A 22,022-nucleotide genomic window follows, 5' to 3' on the forward strand; every position below is an offset into this window, starting at 1 on the left:
GAGTCCCTGGAGCCTGCGCCACTGGGCGTACGAGGGTGCTTTGTGCCTATGACCCTCCAACCCCAGGGCAGGGCCATATGGACGAGGCGCCCACACACTGTGGCCATGGGCACACACACAGCTGCCCAGCACAGGTGCAGGGACCCTGCTGCGGCCAGTGGAGGCAGCACAGCCTGTGTGGGAGCAGTAGGCTGTTACCCCAGAGAGTGGTGCAGTGAGAGGGCACTGGGCTGGGACTCAGGGGTCTGGGTTGCAGCCCTGCTCTGCCTTAGCCTGCTGTGGGGGCCTGAGCAATTCCCTATCCCGCTCTGTGCCCATTTCCCCTCTCGCCCTGCTTATTGCCTGGGGTAAGCACTCACTGCCAGGGCTCAGGCAGCCAACCCGCCGGGCCTGTCCTGGAGTCTCCAGGAATTAAAGGTTAATCTTTAATTAAAGCTTATGTCATGTGATGAAACCTCCAGGAATACGTTCAACCACAGCTGGCAACCCTAGTCAGGGGGAAGAGCCCCTGCCCCGCTCCCTGCAGCACAGCACCCCCTAGTGCGTGGGGCATTGGGGCCAGCACTGACTGCATGGGGAGAGTGTCTCCATGTGCACCTCCCTTTATTTAATTGTACAGTGATTTTAGGTGGGGGCTGTGGGAACTGAGATAATAGCAGTGGCAAACAGAAATAATTACAGTCTGAGTATCTCCTATTTATATCATCTGCTAACTTAACCAATATAGTTCAAAAGGTAGTGGAACAAGCAGGGGGAGATGCCTATATTGCAGAAATCACATATCAGTGCATAAAGGAGAAGCTGTAACAGTTACTGGATGCTGTTTTTCAAGGGAAATGGCACCTTCCTTCATTATCTGGCTCAAGTTCCATTTCCATATTGTTTTCTCCTGTAAATCACATGATAGAAATTTCTGCATAATGACTTAATGAGTGAGAACTAGCTCACATCTGCACTCCAGTACTGATCAGAAAAACCAGTCCCCATATTTACATACTGCGAGGAATAATTTTCTGGTATATTGTCGTCCTCAGCGCATCCTTCACTTCCTTGTTCCTCGGGCTGTAGATCAGGGGGTTCAGCATGGGGATCACAAGGGTATTGAACATGCCCACCATTTTCTCTCAGTCCACTGAGCTGCCAAACGAGGGTCATAAATATGTAAAGATCAGGGTCCCATATAAGAAGGAAATGACAGTCAGGTGGGAGGCGCAGCTGGAGAAGGCTTTGTGCCTTCCTGCCATGGAGCGGATCCTCAGGATGGCAAAGATGATGTAAATGTAGGAGATGATGATGGTGAAAATGGTGCCTATTGTTTCTATGGCTGCAAAGATGAAATGCATGAGCTTATTGATGCGAAGGTAAGAGCAGGAGGTTTCTTGGAGTGGGCAAATATCGCAGAAGAAATGATCGAGGACATTGGAGTGGCCGGACAGACTGAATACAGTACACGTCTGCACAGTGGCATTGACACAGGCGCATAGGTAAGAGCCAGCCACCAGCTGGAAGCAGACTCTCTTGGACATGATGACATAATAAAGCAATGAGTTGCCTCTGCTGGGCACAATCCAAAGTGGATGCAGAGCACTGGGGGGAAAGGTTTCTGAAAAGCCAACTTTGCTGTTTATCCAAGAGTTCAGAGTATGGGCTGTACGGCTTGTGCTGAAGCCCATGGTCTTTAGCAAGTTCACAAATAGAAATCAGTGCCCCTCTGTCCATTTCACCGCAGGCAGGCAGGTGGGGATGGAGGGGTTCAAACACCGCTTGGATCAATGCTGTCCATCCTAGCTCAGGCTTCGTTTGGTTTCCTTCATTCTCCCCCCTACACCCTCCCCAATCCTGGTAGCTTATTCTGGAAAGTTTCTCAGGTAGCCTGAATTCTCAATGGCAATTCAGGAGAACTGAGAGTGCAAACCTGCTAGGGCCTCCATAATAGCCAGGTCCCCACCAAATTCAGGGCTCACTTCGACTAAATTAAAAAACCCTCTGGCCTTGAAATTGACCAATGTTGACCATTTCATGGTATTGTAACCATTGTTTTATTCTCTGTTTCCTGGGCTCCTCATGTCACAACTGCCTGTCATTCTGGAAGGTGCCTTTTAGTGAATTACAAGCAATTGGGCTTAATATGGTGCTAAGTGTGTGAAATTTCATAGCCTGTGAAATAGAGGGCACATTAGGAGACTGAATTGTTTCACAACCGATGCCTCTATGAAAAGCTCAGTGTGGGGTGCGGAACAGACTCTGCTGTTTTACTGGGTGGCCTGGCTGGTCCCCAGAATCAATAATGAGCAAATGGGGTGATCCAGGCTGCAGCTCAAACATCCAGCTGGGCTGGCCAGGGGCAGACATCAGGCCTGCAAGGGAAAAGTGGGTGTGGCAGTGACTTCACAAAGGCCTTTGGCAGGAACTCAGCCTATTGGGCAAAGATGATGAGGCGGCTGTTACCTCACAGAGCTCCCTTGGCAACAGCCAGGCAGGACAGGGATGCGGGGCAGGGGAAACCTCAGAGAGCCCTGTAACCTTGCTGCAGCAAGCCTCCAGCTCGCGGTCTCTCTGTGAGGACCAAGAGAGGATTGGTGTGGTGAAATTCTTTGTGATTTTTTTCATTTGTGTGTGGATTTTGTCGAAAGAAGTCATCATCTGCGTAGAAGGTAAGAAAAACTATAGGCTCTATGTACAAGATGGTGGATTCTATCCTGGGAAGCAGCAACCCTGGGTCATGGAGGATAATCAGCTGACCATGAGCTCCCAGTGGGACGCTATGGCCAAAGGGGAACTGTACATAGCAGAATCTCAGGTAGAAATAGGGAGGTTCCATATTTGTGTACTGGGCACTGGTGCAACCACTCCTGGAAAATTGTGTCCACTTCTGGTGTCCACAGTTTGAGACAGATGCTGATCAATTGGACAGGGTTCACATGAATGATGAAAGGATTAGAAAACATTCCTTGTGCTGACAGAGTACAGGAGCTCAATCAAAGAGAAGGTGAAGGGATGAGCCTAAGGGAAAAAATATTTACTAATGGGCCCTTCGCTTTAGCAGATAAAGGTTATGAGCCGACAATGGCTGCAAGCTGAAGCCTAGACCAATTCACACTGGAAATAAGAGCATTTTTAACAGTCAGGGTTGTGCTGGATCCTCCACAACTGGCCTTTTTTAAAATCAATATTGGGTGGTTTTCTAAAAAATCCGCTCTAATTCCCTTGGGAATGATTTTGAGGGACGTTCTATGGCTGATGTGAAACAGAAAGTCAAACCAGAGTGGTTCCTTCTTGGCTTGGAATTTATGAACCTGAGACTCGCTGGGGGCATTTGGGATTTGTCTTTTTTGCTTCCCTCTTCCTCCTTCTCTCTTGTTCCTTCTTCACTTTTCTCTTCTTCCATTTCTTTCTGCTGCCCTTCTTCCTGGGGAGGGTGGGGCTGTGCTCCAGCTGTCATTGTAAGAATCCCTCACAGAGAGGTGGGGCTGGAATTGTGGGCTGCTGGTGATCTCCACTATAGTGGTCTCCTGTGGTGACTAGTGCTGGCTTTTGTGGGTGTGTTGAGAATGCTCATCCTCCAGGCCTGAGAGTCTCCACACTGATTGGCCAAGTGTGGGGCTACTGCTGAGTTCATAGGGAGGAGACTCAGGCACTTTCGGCTGAGTGCAGTGAGGCCTAAGACTCAATTCAACGGCATTTCTTTGTCTGTCTCTAAGGCGATAATTTTTGAAGGCTACATCCAACTGATTCCAAAATTTCAGGGAATTTCTAGGCATCAGTGGGAAGAACCTTGTTGATTTTGGTGACAATTGGAAAATACCACCACCAGAAAAGCCTGATTTCTACACTGTGCCCCTTACATTGGTGCTGTAAGCTGAAGGGCATTGTGACTCGAGAGTGAATTCAGCCAGTCAGTGCTAACTCTCCACAGGTGATTTGCATAAGACAGTAAATGAACCTGAAGGTTTCAGTGAGAGCGTTGCCCAAGGCAGGCCACAGGCTTCGGGTTTATGCTCAGAGTTAGTGGAGTCAGTGAGGGACAGATGGTGAGTTACCTCTGGTGTCACAGTGTTACTGCTCAGGTTCCTCTGCCTGCAGCACCACCTGGGCAGGGACTGTCAAGGGGAAGGTTTTGTAGATTTGAAATTTATAAACCAGGAAGCGCAGAAGAGGAATGGCTTAGACAATTTGGCAATAAAATGTAGGTTTTGTGGCAATATCCTGTGCAATTAATACTGGTTCAGGGACGGAGACAGCATTCCTGCCCCTTCTACCTCCTCTTAGCTGGACCTACATAAAAGAGACTAGCTAGAGTTTTGGATACTTCATTGTTTAAGACTGAGCAAATAAGGCACAACAAATTACTGATATGATGAATTTTGCTGCCTCCTCTCCTTTAATAGAATACAAGCAGTTTATGATATTCCCAAATGAAGTAGTTCTTCTAAAATCAAGGTGAATACCAATCAATGGCTTTTTCAAAACCAAAACCCCTCAAAAGGTTTTTTTTTTTTTTTAAATTTAAACTGGATTTTTGAAATGTAAATTTAAAAACAGTTTGTTTTTTTTAAACAAAGCTGCCAGGTATCAAATGTGAAACTGTGACAAGCTATATTAAGGCCTATAGTTGCTCTAGCCTATTAAACTAATTTAAATTAAATAAATATATGAAGAAGTCCATGTTTGCTGCCAGGTTTCAGAGGGCGTCAAACCACTGAACTGTTGGAAGTCATTGCCTAAGCACCTGGGGGTACAGAAGTTGTTGAAATAGCTAGATTTTGGCAGCAATAGTCTCTTCTGCAGGTGCAGAAAGAATATTTTCTTCATTTCAGTTGATGCAGCTACTTCATTCAAATTTAAGAAACTGATTGGGAGTTGAAAAAGGATGAAGGCTTCTTTTCCTCTTGTACTATATAAATAAACGCTAGAGAGGAGGGGATGTGAGCTACTACTTCTAAAATCTGGAAGGACGTTTATGACCAGGAACAATCAGTTCAATGCATGAACTAGAGATACTTCTGACCTCTGGAGGGACTTTGCTACAAACTGAAGCTCTGCACAAAGGACTGAATGACCCATCCTAGCGGGGGATGTTCCAGAGACTTAATTTGAACCTGCAGTTTACTCCAGCACTGCTGCAAGCCTGAACTAAGAACTTTGCCATTACTGTATGTCCTTTGTAAATAAACCTTTAGATTTTACAGATACAGACAGACATCATCTTTTCCAAATGCAAACAGATGGACATCATACCAAAAGGACTAAAGGTAAAAATTCATCTGGACCTTTACCTCAGTTTGTTTGAAATTTAAAAAAAAATGTTTCAGTCACCCTTTTTGTTCTTATGTATCCTGCAAAACCAGCGTGTTTTAATGTTTACCTGTTCATAGAATCATAGAAGACTTAGGTTGGAAGAGACCTCAGGAGGTATCTAGTCCACCTCCCCCCGCTCAAAGCAGGACCAACCCCAACTTAATCATCCCAGCCAGGGCTTTGTCAAGCTGACCTTTAAAAACTTGTACGGATGGAGATTCCACCACCTCCCTAGGTAACCCATTCCAGGGCTTCACCACCCTCCTAGTGAAATAGTGTTTCCTAATATCCAACCTAAGCCTTCCACAGTGCAACCTGAGACCATTGCTCCATGTTCTGTCATCGGCCACCACTAAAAATTTCATGAGAATCAATCTTTCATCAGGGAAATAACTCAAAAATACAAATACAAAACATTTTGCATGAAGTTAATCCACCCTGATCTTTAATGTCTGGGGGTGTGGGCCTCTGAGGCTAGACTGAGACCCTCATTGGCTAGAACCACCCAGTGAGCCAGTAACAATAGCCAGTCCTGTTACCATCCAAGCCACCATAATGCAAGGAACAGCTGAGGGCTGCAGGAGAACAGAGGGGTGCTGAGAAGGTCTAACTCATGCTTGCCAACCCAGAGATGTGTTATTGGCTTTGGATGGGGGACAAGCAGCAAATCCATCAGTCACTATGACAGGTCACACTCGGAGCCAGGGAGACTGGGACTAGAGTCCCACTGGCACTTCCCAGCTCTGGAAGGGAGTGTTCCTCTAGTGGTTAGTGCAGGAGCCTGGACAAAGGACTCCTGGGCTCCATCCCCGGCTCTATCCTTGACTCCCAGTGCAACCCTGAGGCAGCGGCTTCTCCTGCCCAGGCCTCTGTTTCCGTCAGTGGGGCTGAGGACACTCCCCTACAGCCCTTGGGCCGTCAGGCTTCAGGAATGTGCGTGAGGTACTAGGAGACCTTGAGATAGGAGGTGTCCTGCTGGCCGTCGGTCAGTGTTGTGACCCCCCGGCTGCTGGCCTGAGTTTATCCATCCCCTGGCAATAAAACATTGTCTTGTTTTCACAGCCACTTTCGATCTCCTGGCTTCTACCCCCTGCCCTGCTGGCAGGGCATTGTGCGGCACCCTGTCCAGCCCACCTGGGTGCAGGAGATCGAGGAGGAGGGTAAAGGAAGGACCAACACTGAGCATCTGTCATCTAGCTCCATCCCATCTAGAGCAAGTAAGTGGAGTTCTCCAGAGCCATCCCCAGTGTGGTGGGAATATCCCACCAATAGGGCTCCCAGCCCATCCCTTGTCAGAGTTTGTTCCTCAGGTTCCTGTGCCCTGGGGTGGGATGTGTGGGCAGGAGGAATTGCCTCAGCAGAGGGGAGGTGGGCAGGGGAGCAGGCAGGCTCGTTAATGAGAGGCTGCTTTGAAGCCAGACTCATGGCTGCTCCCCACTCAGTTCCAGGATGGAGCGGCTGAAGCGGATGCTGAGGAGGAAGGCTGGGCAGGTGGCCACTGAGGAGCCCCCCGCCAGCCCAGACCAGGAGATGGGCAACTCTGGGACAAACACCAGCAGCTCCACCTACTCCCGAGTGGCCAGCAGCTCCTCCATGGGGTCTGGCAGCCCAGAGTTTCTAGGCTCCCTCTTTGGAGGTGAGGGAGACCCAGGGGAAAGGGAGGAGGACTGGGGCGGTGGGGGAGTAGTAACACCCTGTGCCCATGGGCTCGCCAAGGTGCCGGGACTGACCCACGTGAGCCCCACTAACACCAGTGGGGGTGGCACAGCCACGCCCCATGGCAGGGGATGCTGGGCGGAGTCGGGGAGCTCCAGCCTCCCCTGATCATGTTGCGGGAAGGGGCTGACTGCCATGGGGCCCTGAGGCTGAAGGGGCTGAGGGCATCTCTGAGAGGGGCAGGGTGGGGCCCTTGCTGCCATGGGGCTCCTTACAGAGCAAGGGGAAACATGGAGCCTTCTCTGTCCACTGCATCCCCCCAGCAGCAGAAGGGATTAAACTTTCTCCTTCCCTCCCTGGTGCAGACACCCCCAGTGCCCAGCTGGAGTGTGAGGAGATGAAGAGGAGGAGTGGGTTGAAGAGGAGGAGGAGGAGCAGGATTTGTCCCCTGAGGAAGATACCATCAGGGTGATCCAGCAGCACCTCCAGGGTGGAGCTGAGGTACAAAAATCCCCCAGCTGCACTGCCACCCAGTCTGTCCTGCTCCTTGTTCCATCCCCACCCAGGCAGGGGGGCCTTGTCCCAGAGAATCCCTCACCCCCAATGGGGGGACACATCTCCTCTGTTATCTGGCACCCCAAAGTGGGGACATTTGTCCCACACAGGCCAAGGTGTCCGCTCCCCGCAGACACTATCCCAGTTCCAATCCCTGTCTGTGCAGGGCGACACTGGTTTGGGGAAGGAGGCGGCTTTCCCTGTCCAACCCATGGAGCTCCTGAGCCCTGGAGCTGGTGTGGGTTGGGCGGGGAGGTCCCTATGTAACAGGCTCTCTCTCTCTCCCCACACCCCACTCCTAGCTGGTGGCGGACAGGGCCGAACAGCTCCGCTTCCTCCACGCTGTCCCAAGGCTGCGTTTCTCAGCACAGCAGCAGGGGCAGGACACCCTGGAACCCCACTTTTCAAAAGCAGCCCTTGTGGAGAGCATTGCGGTGAGTGGGACCCCGTGCCCGGCCCCTGGGGCGAGGGAGCCAGACATGGGAGGAAGCGTTAGTGGGGCCAGAGGGGGAAGCAGAGGACAGGGGTTCCTGGCGCTGAGGGCTGGGGAGCAGGGAAGGGGATAATTGTGAAACTGATCGGGAGCTGGCAGTGGGGGAATTGTAAGCCTGGAGGGGAGGGGAGGGAGGAATTAGGTGGGAGAGGGGGAAGGAAGTTTGATGGATGGGAGGAATGGGGAGCCCAGCTGGTTGGGGGTGGGGGTGCAGAGCACTTTGGCCTCCTCCCTGGGAAGTGCCTGTGGGTCTGCGGGGCCTGAGTCTCACATGCAGTTTTGTTTCCTTGGGGTCTCCCAGGAGCTGATTGAAAATCTCCCTGGTCCATCAGAGCCAAGCTCCATCATGCCCAGCTCCATGGCCGCAGTTTGCAGCCTCAGGTACCAGGACCCTCCTGTCCAGCTGCCCTAACCCTGGTGCTGACTGGGCCCAGAGCCGGGAGTCACAGCTCCTCCTCCACTAGGTTACCCCCGGCTGTGGCTGTTCCCATCCCCCAGCAGAGGAGGCGGGAGCCGGGGGGTTGATTTCACTCCAGGAACGTTACAGCGGCCGTAGGGAGGGGATCACTGCGGGGGAGGGGGTCATGTCCATGGCAGTGCCAGCACCACCCTGGTGCTGCAAAGTGTACGACAGGCTCCTCTCTCCTGCCAGCAAACTGAAGCCGCTGCTTGCTCTGGAGCTGGAATCTCGCCTCCTGCAGGCTGTTCTCCACTGGATCTATACTATGGGCACTGGGCAGGACACCACTCACTTCCGGGTAGGTCCTGATCCTACTTCTCTGTCCCAGGAGCAGGAGCAGGCTCTGGTCCCTGCTCCCTCGCTTTGATGGAGCTGCTGAGAATAGGGGAGGGGTGAGCAGAGCTTGGAACAGGCCCAGGACAAACTGGCAGGGGGGCCCTTCCCTCCAGAGGGGATTGAGTTACCCCTCCATGGCTGATCCCAGCCTTCCCTCCTCTCCTCATTCTCTCATCTCCTGCCTGGACTCTCCCGGCGATCCTACCTCCCACCCATTTCTGTTTGGCTGGTCCATAGTCTGCTGGGTACCAGGCCCTGCACAGAGAACTGCTAAGAGCAAGGATTGACGAGGCAGCAGGCATCCGGCCATGGACTCTTGCTAAGTGTCCCTGGAGTGATGTGAATGGGAGAGGCCAGGATGTGCCTTTTGAGTCTTGCCAGGGCTCCTGGAGAATCCTTCTAATTGTCCCCTGACTGGTGTAGCCCCATGTCCCATGACTGACGGGTGCTCCCTCTTCTTGCAGGCTCTGCACAACCGCTATTCGTGGAGCCTGGACACCATCCTCAGGGGCTGGCTAACAGAGACCCCCACCTTGGACAAGCTGCAGCACCTCTTGGAGGTGAGTAGAATGGGACGGTCTGGGGTGGAATTTCCTCTTAGCTCCGGGGGAGGGCTGCAAAGGAGAGACTAGAAGAGCCACGGTTCCATTGTGTCCTCCCAGCTTGGACCCAGCCGGCCACACGTTCCCAGAGCTGCCAGTGCAGGGGGAAGGAGCTGGGACTGTCAGCCACAGCTCTGCACGGTTGCATTAAGCACTAACAGTGAGCACCAGGCCTGGCTGGGGACTGAGAGACTGAAACCCCTGTGAGATGCAGGACATGGACCTCAGAGAAAAGTCACTGGTTCCTCTCTAGGGAGACCCTGAGATACAGGAGGAGCCTCAGGAATCAGCTCTTGTGTCCTAGGGACACTGCAGTTCCCGGAGGGATTGTCCTCACGGCCGTTCCATCCATCCTACCAAGGCCTTTGCAGCTGGGGTCTGGGGTCCACTGCATGTGCCTTGATCCTGAAGTGCTGTTCATGGATCAGGGGTTCAGAGCAAATAGACCAGCCCCACGACTGACCATTGTCCCAGCCTGGAGAGAGAAGGAGCCTGTGCCCAGCAAGGCGTGGGCATTGTCATGAACCCCCTTTTCAAGCTCTGCGGCCAGGGCTCGGCTACTCCACCCTGAGCACAAAGTCTCAGCCCCTTGGGGAGGGGGAGAGGCTGGTTTGTAGAGCATGTACGCCTGCCCGCTGACCCTCCCCTGCCTCCTTCTCCCGCAGCACATCCATCGCTCTCTCCTGTCAAATAACACCCAGGAGAGAGCCAGGGCCGTACAGACCAGCGCGGCCCTGCTCCAGTTTGCCACCTCCCTGCCTGGATTTGACGTAAGTGACCTCTGACCCCAGTGTCCTGCAGAGTCAAGTGACTCATCCCCTGGCTAATTGGTCCCCCCTGGGTCCGTAAGGGACTGCGTTCGATAGGCCGCTGGCTGGCAGGGTCGTGCCTGGTCTCAGGGCCCTTGTTATTCTGGAGCAGCGAGGCAGCGAGTGCTCAGCGAGGGCCCTTGCCCTGCTCCCTTTGCTCCAAGCTCCCTTGGGGGCAGAGAGGAAGAGGGCTTTCGCTCCTCTCCCCCAGTGCCTCCTACAAGGGGTGGGAGCAGAGCTCAGGTCCAGGGGTGCTGGGAGCTGAAGGGAGAATGGTGATGGATTCCCCTCTCCTCCTCCTTCCACTTCTCCAAGGCAGGCGACTTTGTGCTGCAGCTGGGTCTCCATGTATCTCACCCAGTCAACGACATCAGCTGGCAAGCCAGGGGTGGGATCTATTGGCTGCACAGGTTCCTGCTGCAGAAGGGGGGTAAGAAACCCAGCTGGGCAATGGGACCCCATGGAAACGAGCCTCTGGGAGACTAGCTCCAGCTGGCCAATGGGACGCGTGTAAAAATAAGGCCTCTCTGCTTAGACCCACTGTAGCGGGGAAGAGGAACCCCAATAGAAACAAGGCCCCTCCTTTGAGACTCCCTCTGCTGGGCAATGGGACCCTACAGAAAGAAGCCCCCTCCTCTGAGACCGACCCCAGCTTAGATGGTGACTCTTTCTCTCCCCGTCTCTCTGAAGTAGGGAGATGAGTGTGAAAGTTCCAGGGAAATTGGCTGCTTTATCTCAGAGCTCGGCTCTGTCCCCCAGCCCAGGGAAATTAGCCCACCCCCGTATGGGGCAGCCAGCTCGTGAGGGGACAGGAACGGAGCTACTGAGACACATGGAGGGAAAGAGCCCATCCGGAGGGCAGGGGCAGGAGCAGGTACCACAGGGGACGGACACAAAGCTTGTAGGGTGTCACCAGGGCCAGATCCTGACTTCAGTGGGTGTGGGGGGTTCTCAGTATTAGACACCCCCATGAACAGGCACCCACTCCCAGAGCACAATGACTGTAAGGGTCACATGATTACTGTGATGGCTGAAACAAATCCCCCTTCTGGTACTAACCTGCCTGGTACGGACTCTGCAATTTCATTGGGCCATGGATGCCACGAGGAGCCTGGCCAGTGTGCACCCAGAAGGAAACAGGCACTGAAAGCGGAAGGCCAAACCTCCCCAATGGGTGTGTCTTTCTCCCCCAGGGCTCAACATCAGAGAGGCAAGAGAGCTGTGGTGCCGGGACGGGCTCCAGGACACCAAGCGCCTGGGCTACAGAAGAATGGCCAGGGTGGGAGAGGTAAGGACTCTCTGCCAGTGCATTGCAGCAGCTCAGGTGTGGAGCTCAGCTCCCCCCTGCAGTGAGTGTGTCGTGGACACAGGGCAAGAGCCTGCTACTTATTTCCAACAGAGTATGTGAGGCTCATGGGAGTGTCAGTGGGGTGAGGTGTGGGAATGAATCAGATCTAAAAGACCCCAAACCTCTAGCAGGTGAGCTGCAGGAGCTATTGCTGCTGGGAGCAGTAGAGTGTCCTGTGTTGTCTGTGTGAGCTGGGTTTCAGAGTGCGGAGACACATTCCCAGCATCTCATGGCACCTGCGGTGAATCCTGCTCCATAAGAGCTATTTGAGGCCTCAGTGCCTGCAGCCTCCTACTGAAGGGAGTTCCTTGGTCTATGGGACCCCAAAGGTTGGCTGCCCCAGGACTCTTCTCCACCTTGTGAGCCACTAGAGGGATTTGGAGCCTGGTTCTGGACAATTGCAAGGGCTCTGGTGCTGTTGGTTTTAGGTCTTTGGAGAGATCTTCACAGAAGACCAAAGAAGATATTTCCTCCAGGCAGCGCTTCTGGCCATACACCACCCCCAGCTCCATGTCAGCCAGGCTGGGCTGGTGCTGACGTATTCCATCCTGAGGGAAGCCGGCCACCTGATAGGGGACAAAGTAACCAAAGAGGGATCAACTGGGGAGGGATCTCCAGGGCCTTTCACCTCCAGGCCATTGGAAATCACTCCCATCCCATCCCCATGTGCTGACCAGGGAGCAAGGAGAGGGTGAACCCAGGCAGGTGCCATTGGTCAGTGCCAGCTTGTCCCCTGAGCAGCTCAAAGCAGGGCAGACCCAGCTCTCCAGCAAGGCTATTTCCTAACAGGAGTCACATCAGCACGACACGCTGCCATTGCTCATGCTAGGAGCTGCCAACTCCCCTAGCCACCTGTGTGAGCCTTTCCTCCCCCTCCGGGCCTCAGGCCGGTTCCTAGAGCTCTGGTATCATGTTATCCCAGCCCCCACCTGCTCTGGGAGAACTGGAGGAGTCAGTCAGCAGAGGCTGCTTAAGTGCCCCGTTCACCAGAGCCACTGCCCATGGTGTCACGTTAAGGACATGGGGATCCCTGGGGAAAGGTGTCCACTTCCTCTCACCCCACGGCACTACTGCCCAAAGCCTCCCAGCCCCTCAGCTGGAGGGGGCGAGGGTGGCTGAGGGGACTCTGGGGAGTGGAGCTGGATTCCCGCTGGGTTGGGAGGTAGAACAGCTCTCAGGGGGACTGAGAGGAGTGGGGGCAGGAGTTCATTCCACAATGGTGGGAGAGGGGTTGGAAGTCACTAGAGAAGAGACAAGATTTTGCCTCGGGGGTTGGGTGGGGGAATGCGTCCCTCAGACATGGGGAGGGGTGGGGAGGAAATTTTGCTGGCTCCCGGTTCCGTTAATGCCCTTTGTTCTCGTGGGCATCGGAGTCTCTGACTGATCCTTGTTCCCTTGCAGCAGGAGGACATTACAGCGAAGGTCATGGCCCAGCTATTTAACATCAGGTGCTTGTTCCAGTTGCCCAAAGCACTGCAGGGGCTGTGCCCCGTGGGACAGCCTTGAAGGGCCCCCCCTTCGCGTGACCAGAAGCTCCCACTCCCTGCTGCAGGTACTGCTCTGTCTCACTGTGCCTGGGGGCAAGGTCTGTGGGGAGCGGCCGTAGAGCCCACAGCACTGAGAGAAACCAAGGCCGAGCACCTCGCTCTGGACACCCTTCCCCACCCGATCCCTGGAGCTGGGGCCAGGGCAGATACTGGTTCAGAAGAATCAGGCTGTGGGGCTGGCCCAGAAGTGAGAGCAGCCGCAGAAGCAGGGGTTTTGCTCAATAGTCATTGCAGTCTGGGAGGGGTGGCCTGACATGGAGCCCCTCCCCTGTCGTCACGGTTCAGACCTTCCCATGGCCCGTGTCACCCCTGACGCAGCGAATGTCCGACCATCCCCCACCTGGGGCCCAATCCTCCCTCCTGGTATCTGAACCCTTTCCAGCCAGGAATGAAACTCCCCCCGAACACCCTGGGGCAGGGGAGGAGCCTCCCCATGTGGCAGGTGGGAACTGAGACGCAGAGGAAGGGCTGTGGTCCTGGTCACACACTCCTGGGTGTAGATCTGGGACGTGGACTGGGTCCCAGCCTAGAGCCTTTCCCCCAGGGGCACCTTCGCTTCTGCCCTTTATTCTCCCCTCCGGCTAGGGGGTCTGTGAGTGTGAAATGAACAGGGAGGGTGACGGGGTCCTGGCACACAGCCTGGATGGGAGCTCCCCTTGGCCTGGACCCCAGGCTCAGAGACATCTTTGTCACCCCGCTGTCCTTCTGTTATTGCTAGGAAGGGAGTCCCCCGAGGAGGGGTCTCCAGGGCTCCAGTAAATCATCCTCATTCCCGCCCGCATGTACCACCCTGCCCTGCCCTGCCCTGCCCTCCGGTTTCTTCGCTGTTGACTCTGGCTGGACTCTTGGCTCTGGTCTCTGGCTATGACTTTGGCTTGACCCTTCTTGGCTCCAGCTTTTGGTTCTGAAGCCCGGCTCAGTATTCTCCTTGCCTTTCTCTAGACTCGCTCCAGGCCCTCCACCCACCCGCTCCAGAATTGCCTCCTCCTCCTGATTTACCCCAACCCCTCAGATTTTGACTACCCAGATTTGACCTTTGGCCTGTATCTGGACTTTGGCTTGGCATGGACTTGGCTGATCTTTGGTCTGACCGCCCAGGTTCGACCTCTGGCCTGGACTTGGACTTGGCTCTGGTTCTGCCTGGACATAATCATTCTTGACTTAGACACCCAGCAGTAATATAAGGGCCCTACTATCAATCAAACCCTAAACCTGCCCCATGACCCCTTAATCCCTCCCACCTGTCACTGGAAGTCCTGCCCCATGGGGGTATTACTTCTGGGGTCAAGGCGGCCACATGACTGGAAGCCAGATGTGTCATGTGACCTCTCTAAGAACTCCTCCCACTGCCCTATACCAATTAGGATGGGTTTTGCCCCAGTAGGACCGCCCCAAGAGGAGATTTTGACCAATCCAGCCATTGTTGGATATGCAAGAACCCAAACCCAAAACCCAACTGCTTGTGAGACACCCCAATGAGCATGGTGGCCTCTCTTTGTCCACCCCCTTAGAGGTGGAATGCGATTGCGGCTCGGGGGAGTCACTGGCGGACAAGGTGAACACAGGTAAATGAATTATTAAGAAATGACAGTTGAGGTTGTGGGGCGTTCCAATAGATCTCTGTTAGCCGCATTGCCTGTGACGGAAGATGGTACGTTCAGTTCCGCCATGGCATTCGTAAACACATCCCATCCTTTAGGTACATGTTTGCTAGGAACAGAGCATGTCTGGGTGACGGCCCTGACTAAGTCGAGCATGTTAGAACCATTAACCACAGAGCCTTTGTACACAAAAGCCCCTTTATTGTTCCATGAAGAGAGATTTTTATCCTGGCCCAGCTTATTTAGCAATAATAATGCATTTTTCTTATAACACTTATTCACGTTATCCAGCACCTCCTGAGCAACAGAGTCTGAGGTTTTTGGTGTTTCTGGGGGTTTGGCAGTTACATTCTGTTCCTGTTCTGCTAGAAACAGACTTATTATCACTTTATCCACATTGCTCTGCTTCATGTACATTAGGTACCTTTGAAGCACAGTGCTGTAAAGTTTAGCCTTTTAGTATTCAGCTAAGTCAGTTCTCTGAAGAACAGACTCATTTCAGCATCCAGTAAGCTAGTTGCGGTCGTTGGTTAGACCCCCTGAGGATACAGAGTTCATCAGTGTTCTGAACGAAGCGTCAAATTTTTCCCAAATCTTTTTCGAATGCCATTCTTTTAGAGCCCCCGAGGATACAGCATCCATCAGTTTTCTGAATGAAGCATCAAACTCTTCCCAAATACTAGAATATAGGGGAGCTGTGATGAGCTTATGGTTTTGGGAGAATGGTTTGTCAGTCCTTGTTTTTTTTATTCACAACCCCTAGAGCGCATGCTCCAGGTTTGTGAATGTGTGTGGTTCTGTGCACATTCAGAGCCCCTCGAGCGCATGCTCTGGGTTTGTGAATGTGGGCGTTTTCGCTCACAGTTTTCTCAGGGTTTGGTGTGGCGGTGGCCGCTGAGGAACTGGAGTTGTGGTTTTGTGGTTGTTTTTTACCAGAGTCTTGTTTTGCCCTTGGGTTTGGCAGATATGAGGTTTGGACTGCCCGGATGCTTCATCTGCACTCTTGTGCTGTTTTGCATTGTTAAAGGTCTCAAAGCAGATTCCTGGTTCTTTGGTGGTTCTGGAGGAGGTGTCCTTGTAGCTCTGACTAAGCATTGTCAGAAAAGTTGCCCGTGCCTATGGGGGGGGGGGCGTGAACCATTTTACAAAACTGAACTTTACCATCTTTCTCACCCACACCTATGTATTCACTTAAATTACAAAACCTCATAGAACAACCAAACCAATAAGCAAAATATATTTACTGGGCTTCATCCATCCATCTGTCACTGATGCTGGTGAATTTTCCTTTTCAGCTGTCTCTTTCCTTTTTCTTTTGAGCTTGTTTTCCCTCTGGTCTAAGGATCTCTCATGTTTTGACCGTACTGTGGAGCAAACAACATTATTATAAAACAGATGAAACTGTCTTGTAAACTGAAAAACTAAATAGTCATTAGGGTGTTTTTCTATTTAAAAAGTCATAGTTTTAAAACGAATAATCCATTTCAGGCTGTACAACAAACACAGTTTTGAGTTTATTTCTACCACTTCAAAAAACAAAACAAAAACAACAACAAACAAAAGCAACAAAAAACTCACAAACATTTTTTTTTAAATACATCTCATTTTGCAGAATAAAAAACCAAACTGCTTTTAAAATCCATTTTAAACCACATTTTGCACAGTAAAAAACCCTGTTGGTTTGAAACAAACCAAGTACTTTTTAAAACCCTACACCTATGCCTTGCACAGACCCCTCTCACACACAAAACAGCAGCTTTACAAACACACCAAACCAAGTTTGCAGCCATATCCTTTTCAATACCCGCCCCCATCCATTTAAAAGGCCCCTGCTTGTTCTGTCCTCCAGCCATGTGTGCTTGGGCCTTTGGGTTAGTGAGTATTATTCCCCACAATTGCCTCAAACCCGTTTTTAAAAACACATCACATTAGGCACAGTAAAAAAAAAAACCTTGTTTGAAACAAACCAAGTACTTTTAAAAACCTTACATCTATGGCTTGCACAGACCCCTCTCACACACAAAACAGCAGCTTTATAAACACACCAAACCAAGTTTGCCTCCATATACTTTTCAATACGCCCCCCCCCCCCCCGACCCAATGCATTTAAAAGCCAGTTGCAAAAAAGTTCCCTTTCACTATGGGATAAAGTGAGGCACATGCTTGTTCTGTCCCTGTCCCCCTACCCCCCGGGTGTGTTTGGGCCTTCAGGTTAAAGAACAAGCAAAAATTTTAGTTACTATTACCACCAAATCCCTATACAACCTGTGTAATACCGAAAGGTTTTTAAAACAGTATTAAGCACAGCTATAGTTAAAATGGTTTTTACCTTGGTCTGGTGGTGAACTGCAGCTTAAAGTTACTGGTTCCATGCTAAGCGGATCACACTGCAATAAAGATAGGCACCATTATTTTATGGCTACACTTGCAGCTGTACAGCGCTGCTGCGGGAGTGCTCCTGCGGCAGCACTTTGACGTGCGAGTGCGGTCGCAGTGCCAGCGCTGGGAGAGAGTTGCGCCAGCACTGCAGGTACTGCACCTCCCCGGGGGGATTAGCTCCCAGCGCTGCGGCACTGTTTACACTGGTGCTTTACAGCGCTGTAAGTTGCTGCGCTCAGGGGGGTGTTTTTTCACACCCCTGAGCGAGAAAGTTGCAGCGCTGTAAAGCGCCAGTGTAGCCAGGGCCTAAGACAGCCTGGGCCAAGAGTGGCATTATACAATACATAGTTTCAGAGTTCAAGCCAGCCAGCCTTACCTCTGTCTGCCGTCCAGCAGCCTTTCAAGAAAGTTTCTGTTGAAAAGGACAGTCTCCAACAGACCTCAGGTTTTTATACCATCTTAGCCCATTGTTTCAAACAGACGTCAGCATAGTAGCTGGCAGGTTAATTTAATCCCCACAGCTCAGAACTAATAGATCCTTAAGGACTTTAGGCACCTCTCCCACAGCACCCGCTGTGGTGATCTGGGGTGGGGGGACCAAGCTGTCCGCACAAAAGGGCTTTTTTTTCTTCTCTTTTTTTCTGTAAGTTAAAATACATTTTTCTGTGGGGCCTTCTTACAGTATTGAGCAGTCCCCATTTCCAAGCGGGGGGCCCTTTGCAGATATCAATGTGGGGCTTGGGTTTTTTTTTAAAACATGTTTCTTTCATGCTTAAAGTTTGGGGTGGGGGTGTTTTCTAGAAAGAATGACCCAGAGCATTCCACCAACTCCAGGGCCATATTTAAACTGTCCAATAGTGTTCCACCAACTCCTGGGGTCATATTTAAACTGTCCAATAGAGTTCTGCCAACTCCAGGGGGTATATTTAAACTGTCCAATAGCAGCTGCGAATTCCTGAGGTTTTATTTAATTTCATATTAATCAGAACTCACCATCCACCCCCATCAAATTTAACCCTATGGCAACAAGGGTAAGTAATCGCAGTCACCCTGGCTATGCAGTGAGGGGGGGTGTGGTTAAACCCACTCAGTTCAGCAGAATAAGTCAACTCTATTGTACTCAAACACGTCTGAACGAGCCCTGTTTGTTTTATTGTAAACACATTTTTTAGGATTTTTTTTCCCCTCCCACAACATACATTTCAGCTTTTTGCTGTAAATGGGTCTCTTGTACACACAAAACCCACAAGCGCTAGGTTCTCACAAACAATGTGTTTTTTGTTTAAAAGACATACAGCTCCTTGAAACCAAACCAAGATGCTTCATTAAAACTTTTAGCTCACTTAAGGGCCAAAGGCCTTATAACAGGAACACAGATAGTCACAAAGCCCTTTTCAATAGTGTTTTTTTTTTTAATTTACAGCTACCAAGTTTTCTATCGCATGTTTGTCCCCTCACCGTTCTCTAACTGAATCCTTTTAGATTTCTTACAAATACTCTTTTTCTTAAGCAGGGTTCTGTAACTTTTTGTGCGGACTAGACGGCCAATATCACGCTGTGCCGTGGAAAAACGACCCCGCGTTGTGTTTGGATCAGAATTGTCTGAGGCCCCTTTATTACGAGCATGCAAGGGGGGTACCAGCAGCTGGCATCCCCCCCGAATACAGATTTTTCAACAGCTTTTATAGCAAAAAACCACAATTAGTAATACACACATCCTTGTTAACGTTGCTGCTATAACTGGAGAAATGCTGTGCAGTTGAGTGGAGACCCCGACCGTGTTTTAAAGAAAAGAACCAAACCAGAAGACGCCTGCAATTTTTCCACTCCAGCTGTAAGCAGGTTATTTTCTTTAAAACACAGTCAGGGGCTCCACTGAACTGCACAGCATTGATCAAGGCCCCCCTTGCGCTAAATGTTCTTGGCTTAGGCACAGACATTGCATAGCAGAACCTCTGGCAATAACGATGTTTAATAAGCTTTCCAAACACAGCTTAGCACACAGACCCCGGAGCTTGCAGTTGATATCCACTGAAGTCCAAGTCACCCAGTCATGGGGCCATTGGGCTGGTGCATCTATGACACGACCCTCTCAATCTTCACAAAGCTTTTCCCTAAGGCAGTGCTTAAGGGCAGCATAAACAGCAACGCATACAATAGTCTGCATGACTTTTTTATGCTCACGATGTGGCACTGGCTCAGTTAATTCTATGCCAAGCCGCCTCCTAAACTCCTCATAGCCATCATCCTCAGAGTCCTCTTCAACAATTTGTATTGGCGTTGAGCATAAACAAGGTGGGCCTGGTTCATCTTCGCTACTTGAGGCAATACTGTCCAGATCCTCCAGGTCGTCTAGAAAGGCATCGTTGAGCTGTTGCGAGATTTTCAAGAAACAGTGTAAGCACCCCAGTGCTTGTTTTTAGATTTACATGACCTCTGGTTCCTAACCCATTACACCCCCTCCTCAGCCGTCGCTGCTTAATCATTCATTTACACGTGTGATGTCTTTTCCGTTCATCTTGTCCGCCGGTGACTCCCCCGAGCTGCAATCGCATTCTACCTCTAAGGGGGTGGACAAGAGAGGCCACCATGCTCATTGGGGTGTCTCACAAGCAGTTGGGTTTTGGGTTCGGGTTCCGGCGTATCCATCAACAGCTGGGCCAAAGGGCTCCCCTCGGTCGCTCCCTCCTCCTCCTTGGAACTGTCGCTGGAACTAAGAGGTCAAGGGGTGGAGCTTATGGGGGGTCAAGGGGCGGGGTTAGGCCCTTATACTACTCCTGGCATTCCTGATATATACAAGGATTACATGGATACCTTTGAAAGAAATGTGGACTCGTTGCCTCTGCACCGGGACTATGACTGCCCTATTGACCTACAACCTTGGTTGAAAGTTGCTTTTCCCTGTATTTACGCGTTGTTGGAACCAGAAATAGTGGCTCTCCCTGCGTATAGTCATGAAAACCGGTCCTAAGAGTTTATGAACAAATAAACATTTCCCACAGGTGCCCAGGCTCTTTTTGGGAAGAAGAAATGTGGGACTCTACTACGCCTCTCTTTAGACAATCAGCTCCTGAACAAAGTGATAATATGACACCATTACCCCCTGCTGTGAATCCCACAATTGTTGGCTCACAGGAAATCTGCAAAGGTTTTCATCAAACTTCATCTGCAAGGATTTCCAAACTAACACTCATTTGGGCAAGGGACAAATGGAAGACAGATTTCAAAACACACTATGGACATTTTAACTGTCTGATATGCTATTTGAGCTAATTAACGATCCTCTGACCTTGCAACACTTCATCGGTGATGTATTTGGGGACAGTGTCATCTATTCGGGTGACATACTTCTATTTTTGGAGAATCCAGAGCAGCACACGCACCACATCCAAACCTGGAGAGGTTTCGGCAGCATGGTCTCAACACAGAATTGGAAAAGGGGAACCTCCAGCCAATTCTCCACAGAGTTTCTGGGGTACATCTTGTCCCCAGAAGGTGTTACAATTGATCCAAATAAGGTGGAAGCCATTCATAAATGGGACGAAGTTTGAAGTCCTCAAGAAGTGCAGCGCTTCCTAGACTTCACTCATCCTGTGAAATCGAGATGTGCTGGCTCTCAGTGATGCTTAGACGGAAAACCACGCACCCCACACAGAGGTTGGAACCACCCATTCCCAGGTTGTCCTGAGGAGCCATAATTTCTCCAGGAGCTGGGTAAAGGGCACAGTGATGCTGCTTTTCCACAATTTCAGCCCGTGCAGCATCATTTGCCCCATAACCTCAGCATAAAATGAGTTTCGTTTTAATACGGTTTAATTTAATTACTTTCAATACTCTGATTAACACAGCATTGAGTGGTAAAACTGGGATTTTCACAAAGATAACAATGGCAATAAAATATATACTGAAACGACACATGAGTAAGAGCTTCATTGTTTAAACAGCACATGTATAAAATATTTTCTATTAAAAAAACAAAGGAAATTAACAAACAAAAAACCCTTCATTTAACGTTACTCACGTTTGCTTTCATCAATAAAATACTTAGGAAATACAAAGTCAAGGTTTTTAAAAAGGATGAAAAGGTTACAAAGTGAAGCAGTCTCAGGTTAGCAAATGTCCAAAGAAGTTTTGCCCTGGCACCCTTAATTCCGTCCTCTTGTGCATTTGCATGATGATGCAGACTTTAATTACATGATCCCATTTTTTTTCCCCCGGAACCCTGCCTTATTCAGTGCACAGGGTTTTCTTCTCTGGGGCTGTGTATTGAAGGAGTCTGTTGCCCGTAGGATCCCTGCCTCATTTCTTGCAGAGTTAATGTTGCACAGGCAATGCTCATTCTGGTATTTCCTAACTTTCCTTCACTTTGCAGCCTTTTAGTCCTTTGTGCATTTCCTAATTTTTATAGCTTGCTTTACTGATGAGAACAATCTTTATGACAAAGGGTTTGGGGTTTATTTTTGTGATGTCTCCATTATTTATCTGTTCAGTGTCAATAGTGTGTGCTTTACAAGACAGAAAAAGTAAGGACACTCCCTAATACAAAGCCCCTGTGATTTAAGGAAGACTGACACATACAAAGAAAGCAGGATATGTCAGAATTAGGAATTTCTTTCTTTCTTTTGATAAATAGTCATTTGTTTATTATGAATTATTATTATCATTAAAGAAGGGGTGCTGGATTGGGGAACTTGTGTGGTGAGGATGTGCTATCAGAAGGAGCAATATGTAAACACACGAAGAATGGAATGGGAGAACGAAACACACACGGTATTGGTGCTAGCTGTACTGGTAAAACAGAGCGGGAGGGAGGTGACGCAGAAAAGGACTAGATTTTTTATTATGGCCTGTCCCTGTAAATAGCCCCGTCATGGGTGGCTTGGCATTATAAGGACTGGAGGCCTGAGCTCAGCCAACCCTCGCAGCTAAGAAGGCCCA

The 22,022-nt window shown here is 50.6% G+C and overlaps 1 protein-coding gene across 4 annotated transcripts; it reads left to right on the forward strand.

The window, feature by feature from the left end:
• Positions 1-2,511: 2,511 nt before the first annotated feature.
• On the forward strand, positions 2,512-20,702 carry LOC120388121. 4 transcript variants are annotated; one of them, XM_039509726.1, is made up of 13 exons: positions 2,512-2,654; positions 6,361-6,515; positions 6,741-6,934; positions 7,320-7,455; positions 7,812-7,943; positions 8,304-8,383; positions 8,655-8,760; positions 9,263-9,358; positions 10,066-10,170; positions 10,529-10,639; positions 11,403-11,497; positions 12,959-13,109; positions 20,087-20,702. In XM_039509726.1, the coding sequence occupies exons 6-13, from the start codon at positions 8,349-8,351 to the stop codon at positions 20,141-20,143; spliced, it is 756 nt and encodes a 251-aa protein (XP_039365660.1). In that variant the 5' UTR covers positions 2,512-2,654; positions 6,361-6,515; positions 6,741-6,934; positions 7,320-7,455; positions 7,812-7,943; positions 8,304-8,348; the 3' UTR covers positions 20,144-20,702. The 4 variants fall into 4 exon arrangements, with proteins under 4 accessions (XP_039365660.1, XP_039365663.1, XP_039365661.1 ...); XM_039509728.1 differs by lacking the exon at positions 2,512-2,654 and adding an exon at positions 5,126-5,153; XM_039509729.1 differs by lacking the exon at positions 10,529-10,639.
• The last annotated feature ends 1,320 nt before the right edge of the window (positions 20,703-22,022 follow it).

This window comes from Mauremys reevesii, linkage group 22 (assembly GCF_016161935.1).
Source record: "Mauremys reevesii isolate NIE-2019 linkage group 22, ASM1616193v1, whole genome shotgun sequence".
Classification (NCBI taxonomy): Eukaryota; Metazoa; Chordata; order Testudines; family Geoemydidae; genus Mauremys; species Mauremys reevesii.